General features: G+C 41.9%; 1 protein-coding gene across 8 annotated transcripts in view; it reads left to right on the top strand.

Moving 5' to 3' along the window:
* Positions 1–12083, top strand: part of dnajc6 (DnaJ (Hsp40) homolog, subfamily C, member 6) — a 44130-nt gene extending 32047 nt beyond the window's left edge. For 3 of the 8 annotated variants that reach the window (XM_030049600.1, XM_030049595.1, XM_030049593.1), the window contains 11 exons: positions 411–490; positions 776–969; positions 1757–1783; positions 2956–3330; positions 4350–4493; positions 5419–5521; positions 5928–6064; positions 6562–6906; positions 7498–7646; positions 8140–8316; positions 8734–12083. In XM_030049600.1, coding sequence (XP_029905460.1) covers positions 411–490; positions 776–969; positions 1757–1783; positions 2956–3330; positions 4350–4493; positions 5419–5521; positions 5928–6064; positions 6562–6906; positions 7498–7646; positions 8140–8316; positions 8734–8835 — 1833 coding nt within the window. In that variant the 3' untranslated portion in view covers positions 8836–12083. The remainder of the gene's footprint in view (positions 1–410; positions 491–775; positions 970–1756; positions 1784–2955; positions 3331–4349; positions 4494–5418; positions 5522–5927; positions 6065–6561; positions 6907–7497; positions 7647–8139; positions 8317–8733) is intronic. The other 5 variants (XM_030049597.1, XM_030049596.1, XM_030049594.1 and 2 more) reach the window with 4 other exon arrangements.
* The last annotated feature ends 209 nt before the right edge of the window (positions 12084–12292 follow it).

The following is a 12292-nucleotide window of genomic DNA, read 5'->3' as shown; positions in this document are numbered from 1 at the left end:
GTTCTGCCTCATTCTTAAAGGAGAAGATGTGGATAAAGAGAAGCAAATGAGTCATATGGTTTTAGGCTATTAGAAGTGGCTTAATCAGATGAGGATTATACAAATGGGGTGCAAACTCCTGGTATGATGATTTAAAAAAAATATATATATATATCAGGCATTCATCCATCAGCACCATGTGTGTGAGAAACAGTTGGTGGCATCAACACCCAGTTTTCACTTTGCCGTTCTAGTCTGACAGAGCGGGTGTGCAATTTCCTAATGCAGAGAGACACTAAATTACTGGGGATGAAATCTGATTACAGGGATATATTTATACAATACCGCAGAATACAACACAATGCAATGTAATATACAATACAATACAGGGGTGATATGACCAAAACTCACCTTTATCCTTCTCTTGTCAGGTGTCCAACACCCAGATCTTCCAGATTCAGTTCCACACAGGCTTCATTGCTCCCGGAACCACCATGTTAAAGTTTAACAAGTAAGCACCTGTCTTCTGTGTGATCACCATGGTGAAATTGACTGAGACCAGCAGGAAAAACCCTGCCTGCATCTTCCTACATCTATCACTTTTATTACTGCACTCTAGCCACTTAAAAAAAAGATACTACTTTAAATATGAAGTGGAAGACATTCTGTAACGCCTGTTTTATGAAAGCTGGACATCATGATTAATAACAATGTATATTTTGATTTGCAGTGTGTTATATCGTTCAACTCTTGCACACACCCCGTTCAGTCTTTTTTGTTTTCACTCTCTATCCAGACCAGAGCTCGATGCGTGTGACTCTCCGGAGAAATACCCCCAGCTGTTCCATGTGATACTGGACATCGAGGTGGAAGGGGTGGACAAGCAGAAAGACCTGACGCCGCCATGGGAGCAGTTCCCCTGTAAAGACCTCAGTCCGAATGTGCTCTTCTCCTGCCACCAGGAGCACCAGGACGCACTGGCCATCGCTGGTACTGAGGGGAGGGGATACACTTGAGACAAACACTGACGCTTTCGTGACACACTTACAAGACACACAGGCTATCAATAATGAATATGGGACACACTCCTGCACACACAGGCATGTTTGTATTGACTTTCCCATGGCAGCTCAGACACTCAGAAACACTGTTGGGCAGAAAGGTATGTATGCAAACCTAGTATTACATCAACAGAGTATGGACTTCAGGTAGATTTATCAATTAAGAGAGCAATCATAAATAATTCAATGCCAGTGATTGAGTGAATTTCACAGGAGCACTGCTACTTTTTAAGCGATGTTCCAGGAGCTAGAGTTGGCCAGATGTACTCACTGAACATATGTGCCTCTTGACTCTGTGGAGGGGGGGATCTGTGGAATGATAAGTGTTTGTGCAGATCCAGATGTTAGTATGATGTGCCTTCCGCGACGAGTCTTATGTTAATTGAAAATGGCTGTCATGGAAATAAAAGCTTGTGTGTACCCAAATCTCAAATCTGAACCCGTAACTAACCTTAAACTTGAACAATTTTTAACACCAGTTTTAACTTTGCTGCACAGTCAAAACTACCTGATTTGCAAGAATATCCAAAACTCAAAGTGGTAGTAGAGCAAAACAAGTTCGCAAATTCACTCAAACTGACGCACATAGCGTGCCGATGCAATAATCCAAAAGCTCACGCGTGTCATAGAAACGCTCTTGAAGTAAAGACAGTTACACACATTTACAGGCGCATACACAAGCAAACTAATGTGACTTTCGTTTTTGTCCCTGCAAGATGAGATGGAGGGCTTGGACCTAGAGGGTAAGACAGTAGAGGAGACCACAGAGCCGCTAGCGAGCTGTACAGTGATGCTAGTTAATCAGGACTTGGTTTGGTACGCTTTCAATTCAGTCAAACTTTCCTCAAAATGTATACGTATATGAGCTTGAGACTGTTATATGTTATGACTGCTATATTATTGATGTAATGAAGAAATAACCATAAAATAAATTGTCTCTGATCAGCCAGTCATGTGGCTGTTTCCACTTTCAATGTAAATTGACTGAATTGAAACATATTATTAATATCCTTGTTATGAAGTGATATTTCATTTTGGTAGAAAAGTTTTCACATAACTTAATCATCAATATTGAATTGAATGTTTAAATACGACCATTAGCCTACTTCCATTGTAAAATAGACAAAGTGATAAAAAAAACAACATATACACTGACCCATGTTATTTATTTCCTTTTATATTATTCCTTTTTTCTCTATCGAGAGATTAGGGAAAAAAATCTGAATCCCAGTGGTGACAGCTAATGACAGGAAAAAAGCCCTAATATAGGCATATGGAGAAAAAAAAGAAAAAAAAAAAACTTCTACCAAAGTGAAATACTGCTGAAAACTAGCAGAATATATTGTTTATAGTCTTATAGCCTGCCTCTTCTTCCCAGTGTTTATGAGCATATTTTCCACTAGTTGGATTCCTGTAAATAGAGAGCTTTATTTTATTGTTTTAGACATCATCATCATTTCTTCCCCTTAGGTATTAGTGAGGATGCCCAAGCCAGATGTTTTGCACCTGTAGCCTTGTAGCTCTGGCAGATTGCAACCCGTGGAGCAGACTTCAGCACATAATCAGGAGGAGAACTAGAGATGACCTATGTAGTTCCCTATGGGCACATGTACAAATAATCCCTGCCTCCTTCTTGTCTTTTTCTTACCTCTCTTACTGTTCCCCATCTTTCTGTCTGTCTTCACCTCTGGTTTCTTTTCATTTGACTGCTTTGTTATCGCTCTCCCTCTGTGTTTTCTACCCTTACCATACCTCTCTCTCATTTGGTCGCTCGCTTCATTATTTTCTCCTATCTTCTGCCCACTTAACCCTCAATCCTATCGCTTTCTCCCTCTCCCACCCTCGGCCTCTTGTGTTCCTCTCAATGTTTTTCTTTTCCTCAAATCCTTGTCCTTTCCCTCGCTCTCTCCTGCAGAACCAAGCCGGCCCCATGGCGGTCCAGACGGTCGAGGTCACTGTGAGGAGAGCGAGCCCTCGGACGATGAGATGCTCTCTCTCTCCAGCCAGCAGAGCAACGCCAGCACAGCTCCTCAGAGACCCGAACCCCCCGCTCCCACGCACGCCGCCCCTCCTCCTGCAGAGGAAGTGGATCTCCTTGGACTTGACGGGGAGGCAATCAAGCCCCCGTGTCCCTCATCTCAGCCCCCTTCTGGAGCCACCACCACAGACCTCTTAGGGGACCTGTTTGGGGGCCCGCCACAACCAACCAGCGGGCCATCCTCTGCCCAGTCCACACCGCACAAAGTAGCCCCCAACACCGCCTCACCCTGTCCCTCTCCTGCTCCACCAGGTGAGATACTGATCTTAAAGTGAATGTTAAACCTACATTGAAGTGCCAGAGATTGCATATGAATTATTTTTCAGAGTGGATTTTTTTCTGTTAATTGACAGATAACAAAATGGTAGCCCTAAGAGTGAGGAGAGTCAAGTCAAGTCTTTTTTTATTCATATAACACATTTAAAAACAACAGGAGTTGACCCAACGTGCTTTACAGTGGTGGCAGAAGGGTATGATATTGGATATTTCATAATAAAGCTATTTAAAGGATGCTGTATTTTTTCCCTGCAGTTATTAGAACAAATAAACTTTTCATTCTTTCATTTCTGAGCCCCATGCTAAATTTAACTCAGGGCTTAGATTGGCCTCGATTCACACTTCCACTTATTGATCTAGGCTTTACAGTGAGCCTTGGGATAAGGATTCACACTTGAAAATGGAAGCCCAGTGTTACCTATCTTCAGGAGATGAGTCTAGCCACTGCTTTCATACACCACATTCTTGATTACATTGGACAACGCAGGGTTTTGTAAGCCCTGGGCTAAGAATGGGGATATCCCACATTTGAAGTGTGAAACAATTGTAATCCCACAGCTAACAGAAGTGAAGGCCAAGGGCTAATGAAGATCTTTGCTTAAAAACTTATCTGAATCTCTTTGATGCTCATTTATACAAAAAGTACATATACCCAAAAGCATAATGCTAAAAGGGGACATAACAATGGAAAAGAGTACAGATATCCTTCTCTTGTATTTACTATTTCACTGAGATGGACCATTGTCAAAATATTATTGGTCTTACAAAAAGAGCGTGATGAATCACATTCTTGAGTGTTCAGCTTGGCACTTGGAAAATCATTCAAACTACGTTGCCTATTTAATGGTACACAAAGAAACTCAGTAGAATGGCATGTAATGAGAAGCATGGCAATCAGCATGGCAAAAAAAAAAAAAATCTTCAAAGAAAATCGTTTACCATGTAATTCGTTACAGTGACGCAGAAACACAGATAGGTATCTTTGTTTTCCACAGCGTTTGATCCCTTTGGGACGGGTCCCATGCCTAAGCCTCAGGAGCTGATGGGTTCATTCCTGGGACCAGGTAACTTGGGGCAGCCAGACCCCTTCCTGCATGCTGCTCGCTCCCCATCACCTACCCTGCAACCTACAGGCATGGGTAAGGCATGCTCCTGCACTGCGGCTACACACTGTCACACACTATTTTGGATGCATTAAAAGAATTTCAGGCTATGACTCCAAGTTGGAACGTGTGCACCACATCTGGGTAAGCCGTGTTACAGTAACTGCTACACACAAGTTTATATCCACACATTATCACCCGTAAACACATTGAGATGTATTTTGGTTTCTTCTGGGTAAAATGGAGTGCTCTATGATTGATTCAAGATACATCCACAAGTGTGCGCCATGTGTTTGTGTTTCCTTAGTTGCCTGCATTTTTAATTAAGTTCCCTCACCACATTCCTTTGCTCTGCTTACTCATACGCTGTGGCTGGTGGCGGGTCTGCTTCTGTTAAAGTGTTGCTGTATGGCCGGCAGTGTATACAGTGTATTTGCATGATGCATCTCTGCTGCCCATCTGATTGCTGTTACGCAATATGTACTTGCATTGCAATGTTCTTGCATTTGACTGATACAGAATAATATGTAATGTCAAGAGGCAGCAAATCCCCCTGACAATAGGCTTTTAACAACAACAACAATAATGGTAATGATAGTAATAATAAGCAGTATAAATAAAGATTGAACAATATAAATGGCTGAAGTAGAAGCCTTAATGTTTCCTAATTCTTGGCAGCATTCAAGAGCTTGCTAGTTTGCAATTATGAATCAGTGATGTTGGAAGAGATAAAGCGGCATCACCCTGTTTTGTCATTAAAAATAGGGTTTCATGAACCCTACTGGTTAATGTGTGACAGGCAATATCAGCCATAAATTGTTCCAAGATGCAAGAACTATAGACACAGCTCTCATGAGTCAGATCTGTCATGATACAGGGTCATTTGCTGCATGACTTCACATCGCTCCATTCCCATTTGCCGCATGGTCTGTCTGTGAAGAGTCTTTCTGCCCTCTGATAGGTCGAAGTTCCCCAGTCCCGCCCACCACCCCGACAGTCAACATTCAGCAGCAGAATGCCATGGGAGGATGGGACTGGAACAGACCTGCTACCACAAGCACAGGTATGCACGCACGCACACACACACACACACACACACACACACACACACATACACCGTGGGGACTAAGCACTGCCATCTACTGGTGATAATGATGTGCAAACTCATCTCATGCTTGCATTGAGAAATCAAATGCTGTGCAAATCCTGTTGACTCTCAGAGTTGAGGAAGACAGAACTCTCTAAAAAAAAAAAAAAACAAGAGCTAAAGAACGAACATTACAAAAAAAAAAAAAATGGAGATGATCCTAACCCTAACCCTAACCCTAACCCTCTCTGTATGCTACAAAGCAGTTGTTTTATTTTTATTTTGAAAGGTTTTTTAGTGGTTTTGGCCAGCAGATCTGCCACCACAGCTCTCTGACTGTGCTGTCAGCATTTACTCCTGTATTGCTGTGTCTTCCCTTATTCAGTGGGCTTTGGTATGGGGAGCCGGTCAGCCACCACCAGTCCCACAGGCTCGGTCCACAGCACCCCCACTCACCAAACCAAGCCAAACACTCTGGACCCTTTCGCTGATATCGGAAACCTGGGGGGAAGCCTTGGAGGTCAGTCAGCAGGAACTGTAGCCAAAGTTAATGAAAAAAAACTTTTGAGTAACTAATCCAAATTTTACCAAATTATTGTTTTCTCATAACTATATATTAAATCCTGTTACTTGTCCTCTCTCTACAATCTTTCCCTTCAGCACAACATATAAACCTTTAAAAGTGACATCAGTGGCAATGTAGCACAATGGATAATTTTTGAGTGCTCACTTTGGGAAAAGCTATGTTTCCTTTTTCTAAGATGCCATTGTTGTGTTTCAGTCACTTAAATTTAGTCATTTTGGTGAATCAAGACTTTGTGACAGATCAAGAATGTCTGCAAAGCAATTTAGATTTTTTTTTACTCTCTTGAACAATGATGTTTACGTGTAACTTCAAAAGTATAAAGACAATATCTTAGTCATATTTGCCATTAACTCTTTTTCCTGTTTTCTCTCTGTGTCTTTAAATGTACACCCCCCTCCTCCTTCTCTCTTCCTTTCTGTTCTTCTCTTCAGGAGGCTCTGGCTTCTCCAGCAAGCCTACCACCCCAACCGGAACAACCCCCTCCTTTCCCCCCATGGGCTCCCCATCACGGCCCCCTGCTTCTCCTCAGCACACAGGGGGTTGGCAGGCCCACACAGGAGCCAGCTTCCCGTCTTGGCAGGCCGGTGGTGGTGGTGGTGGTGGTGGTGGAGGATGGCAACCCCAGGGTCAGGGCCCGACCCCCCAGCCCAAACCCAGCCCCAGCCACACCTCCATGCCCCACACGTCACCCCAGAACCGACCCAACTACAACGTCAGCTTCTCTGGAATGGCAGGGGGTTCGCCCGGTGCGGGGGCCAAAACACAGGCTGGCATGGGTGAGCAGGAGACACGGGATAGGGTTTTGTTGTTACCTGATATGCAGACAATGTTATGGAGAGGTTGTGAGTATTATGGGGCTGACGTCTGTTAAATTCACTGGCTGAAGGGTGGTAGGTGGTTTGCAGTACAATTATGTGTCACATTGTCGTAGGTTTGAAAACAACTGTTAACATGTAATTGAACTCAATTACCTGTTAACATAGGAATTATAGCTACATTTTTGCATAATGTTATAGAAGGAGTACATAAAAAACATTGAATGTGTGCAAAATGAATGACATAATCCTTGATTGGTCAATAAGATTGTCCTGCACCAATAACAAGTCTCATTTTTAACACCCAACATTTTTTTTTGTAAATTTGGGCTTTATTATATTAACATTTTGGTGCTATGGGCCCATTCGTTCTGAAACAAATGAATGAGTAAATGAATAAATGCATCAATGAATCCATCCATTAACCACTTTGTCAGTCAGTCAGTCAGTTGATCAATCAGTCAATCAATTAATCATTCAGTCAAGGCTATAGTGCATCTTGCTGAAGTTACGCAGCGTGTCTGAACACTGCATGTTTTCTCTCTCTGCCAGGTTCCAAGCCCAGGGCGTCAGATGCCAACTTTGACGACCTGCTGTCCGGTCAGGGCTTTGCCGGGACCAAAGAGAAGAAAGGCCCCAGGACTATTGCAGAGATGAGGAAAGAGGAGATGGCCAAAGAGATGGATCCTGAAAAACTCAAGGCAGGGGGCTGTTTTTAGTGTGTCATGGGTTTATTTCTGGCAACAGCAAAAGAGTCACAAGAGAATTTGTGTGCTTCCTTCTTTAGCTGAAAGTTTATGCAAGAAATAGAATAATAACTCATAACTCTTACTTCAGATCTGGAGAGAATTACTATTTGAAATATACTCTGTGGTTTTGTGAGACTGATTCTCCTGGTCAAGCACAATGGACACAATTTAATAGTCCCTTACAGTTGCTTTTTCTTCCAATAGTAGCCTTACACAAACTAGGATAATCTGCAAAACCTTTGTCCATTAAAGGCTTTCAAGTTATTCCAGAGTAATTAAGCGACCTATTTTGATCTCCTCATGGCAAAACTGTGCGTCCCTAATTAGTCCTGCAAAAACAGCCAAAATAATTGAAAGGAGTTCAGTTAACAATTGTTCCAAATCTGGTCATCACTGGCTAACGGTGCCCCTCTGCCCCCTCCCTCCTCTGTTTCGTGTGTCCCAGATTTTGGACTGGATCGAGGGGAAGGAGCGTAACATCCGTGCCCTGCTGTCCACCATGCACACGGTGCTGTGGGAGGGAGAGACGCGCTGGAAGCCGGTGGGCATGGCCGACCTGGTCACTCCAGAGCAGGTCAAGAAGGTCTACCGCAAAGCCGTCCTGGTGGTCCACCCAGATAAGGTGACAGACGCACACACATCAGCATGCATGCGTATAAACAGACAAGCAGATATGCACACATATATAAACACTGCACACATGCATATACTAATCACTGGTTGACTTACAGCTACAGTACAGAACTTTTACATACAAATTAATGCTCATCATGTTCAGTCTAATGCAATCTAATGATAAAACTCCCCACATTTTGCATTATTGTGAACACTGGCCTTTCGTGGTGTGACACAATTTCAGCTGGAACTGTATAACTGAAATTAAAGCATGCCTAATTACCTTGTTTTGACTACTCTGCAACTCTCTTAAAGTTTTATTGCTCCTGTTTTTCTTTGTACGTGAAGACTGAAAGCAGCCCGGAAGTGTACGTTTCAAGCAGCGTATAATTTGCTTGTTTTTTTTTTCTCTCATCCCTTCCAGGCGACTGGGCAGCCTTATGAACAATATGCCAAGATGATTTTCATGGAATTGAATGATGCCTGGTCAGAATTTGAAAGCCAAGGACAAAAACCACTCTACTGAAGCGAGAGGTGAGAGAAAAGTTAGCGAGGAGAGAACATTCCTGCTGATCCCATCATCAAATCTTAAAAAAAAAAAAAGAAAAAAGAAAAAAAAATGACTTCCCACCACCTGTGGTCGACACACTGCGCCCCCACCCCACAACATCTGCCTTTATACCTGTACTTTGACCCGAGCTTCTCCTCTGTCTGCACACAGACCACCCATTGGATCTGCAAACACTGGACTACAGAACTACAGTACCTGGACTAACAGTGTAATCGTGAGAACAAATGACTTCCTGTAGCTCTACATTACCTACCAACTGTATGTATCTAGTGCAACATTGTCCTTCCTTGTTGAGTGTCCTTAGCCTTGAAGCAGCCCACCAATCAAAGCAGAGTCAACCGTATGTTTAGCAAAGGGATTTGATTCTGTCATTAAGGAATGGATCACAAGAGAAGACAGAGAACAAAGAGAAAACAGAGGAGGGTAAAGTGACCAGGCATCATACAGACAGGAGGTCAACAACTAGCTCGTCTGCAAGGCGCCGTAAACATTTAACTGCAAACAAGCCATTTCCTCACAACACATTCTGTTCAGGGACCGGGCTCTACGCTTCATATTTAATTATGAGAATATCTGATCCGTGAAAATGTGATCATATCTTATCTACAGTTTATTAAATGCAGCTGAATGCTTCTCGAGATGAGAAAATGAAGAGCATAATCAATTTACGTTTTTCGATGATCGAAATGAAATTCGATTGACCCCAGCCCTGTTTTCCATCCCAATTAGGTTATTTGGAGTTATAAATTAATTCATTATCTGTCTAATTTTGAAAGTGTTATGAGTGCATGAAGTGTTTTGCAGCGCTGTAGATGAGGATGAAGTACTGTATTTTGGGCTTAAGCCCAGACGTCAAGTTGAGTTGCATCTTCACCGGCCTCAGTGTTTTGGGCTGGTGATGACCGTTTTACTTGACTTAGGAAAATACTGTAAAAAAAAAAAATGGTTTGCTATAATGAAAACACGAGTTACAAGACTTGTAAAATTACCATCACTGACTGAATAATAGTTATGACTGATGTGATCAAACCTAGTCAGGGTCACTTGTGTGCTTTGATGTTCAAGGGGACCGGGGATTGTATATTTTTGCAGAAGCACATGTACAGTTGCATACATGGAGCCCCCTGAGGCCTCATGCATACTCACCCATATACAAACATGTCATACATCACCAGGGCAAGGGCTGTTTGTATTTTTGCCTGATAGCAACCCAGGAGCTCTGTGAAAGCACAACTTGACTGCGTACATATTCTAGGTGCAGGTTTGGTGGAAAGTCCATTGTTATTTATTTATTAAGCGATTTCCATCTCCATCTCCTGTTGTGTATGAAGGTGCTGCACTAAGCTTCATTTACCATGTTTGCCATCAGCTATTTAAAGGACACAACCAGGATTTGGGGGGCATTATGTGAATTTTGCATAAGGTAATGATCCAACAATCCTCTATCTAATGTCTTTTAACACTACCGAACCACTCATATGATCTTTTTTGTTCATCTGCTGGCTCCTCATACCCCCTACAATGCAGTAAGAATAATGATGTATGGGCTGATGTTGCGGATGAAGATTGAACCATAAAAAAGAGAATTTGAATGATTTCTGAACAGTGTCTGAGAGCAGCCTCATGGGTGTATGAATGTGCTTTGTTGCTTCTTGCTGCTTCTTAAATGGCTGATTTTTCTTAGACCTTCCCAGCTGTTCTTACTACAGTTTTGTCAAAAGACTTCTTTGCTAATTATGGCAACATGTAGTATTTACTTTTGATTACTTGATGTCAATTTGTTGACCTTTGCTACGACCAGACATTCCCGTCACAGCACTGCCACTTTTATTTATTTATCGATATTTAACTGAGTAATTACCATGCACCCTTCCTCTGGATTAAAACTGAAGATATGATGTTAAATCAAATGTACAGCATAGCACCTGCAGTGTGGCTCAGAATATCAGCCGGTTTGAAGAGCTTTACCTGTTGCAGGTGCTGTTTAGAAAAGTCTGAAACAAACATAAAAGATGTGAACTAAACTCAGCATATCATTTCATAAAAACACTGAATAATGTGGTCACACTACTGTATGACTGTCTCTGTCCTGCTAAGAGCTTTTTTTTTTTTTATCATGCTTAGGGAAATTGTTTGAAAATGAAATGTAATGATATAGACACACATACTGTTCAGAGGCAAAAAGACAAAATCATGCTGCTCAGTTCGCAGAGTTTATTTTGGAGATCTGAGGTACTTGCAGGACACTGCTATCATACACTGAGAACCAATGTAACTATTGACTCAACTGATAAAGCTGTACAATCTAATAAATGAGCAGCATCCTCTGATGTATGTCAGCTATAAATATTTAGCTATTAAATATTTGCCTTTTTATGTTAATAACTGAGCATCATGTCTCTGTATCACAGTTGTACTCACTCTCTCTCTCTGTTTGGTATATTTTACCACAGAATAAAACTTTCAGTTGTCTTTAATTTTTTTTTTTTAAATTACCATTATCATCATCATCATCATCATTATCATCATCATCACCATCATCATCACTAGTCTTGCTTCCCATGTTTGATTTTGCATTCCTTCCTAGGATTCCTGTGTGAAACTGAGGACACTGACTGAATACTGACCAGCTGAGAGAGACTCTAGATTGCTCAAGGGCAATGGTTCTTATGGTTTGGCACCCAAAATGGGTCATGCAACTTTGTGTAAAGGGTCCCCACATAAGACAAAGGTTATATTGGCCTGTAGGCTAGAAACTGGGTCCCATGTTAAAGCGTGTGGGACGCCTGATCTAGAGGCTACTGCTTTTGTTGGTGACTTACCAGACACATGAACTGTGTAGTATGTGCTTCTGTACTGTACTCTATTTACACTGAGGACCTGTGTGAAATAACCCCACAAGCTCTCTCGCTGACTGAATCTTAAGGCAATGTTTATGTTTAAAAGCTAACCTCTATATTCTAGTCAATGGATGTGTGTTGTTCGAAACTGTGGTACGTGAGGAAGTGGCCAGACTTGAGTACAGACTACTGTACTGTACTGTATGTGTTTGCCTGTCTGCTGTTCAAGTATTTACTAAAATGTGTAAACTTCTGTTCATGTGTTTGTCAGTTCTGTTTACCCTTGCAGGATGTACATAATGATCAAGTGCAATGCACAAAAATAAATAGTGAACAGAATACAGAAGGGGTGAGCAGCAATCATCACGTTGTCTGTGTCTGTTTGTATTGCTGTGCTCTGGTTAATTCTCATTTTAATATGCTGAACCAAGAAAGCAACAACATGAGAAAGTGGTCACAATTATTCAGAATTTGATGGTCTGTTGGACTGATGTAGTCATAAGAGGGCATGTTTCCACTACCAACCCTATTCCCTCACACAGTAAATTTAACAAGCTGTGTTGTCCTTTTGA

Source organism: Myripristis murdjan, chromosome 4, assembly GCF_902150065.1.
Source record: "Myripristis murdjan chromosome 4, fMyrMur1.1, whole genome shotgun sequence".
Lineage (NCBI taxonomy): Eukaryota > Metazoa > Chordata > Actinopteri > Holocentriformes > Holocentridae > Myripristis > Myripristis murdjan.
This window is presented reverse-complemented; position numbering and strand designations above follow the sequence as displayed.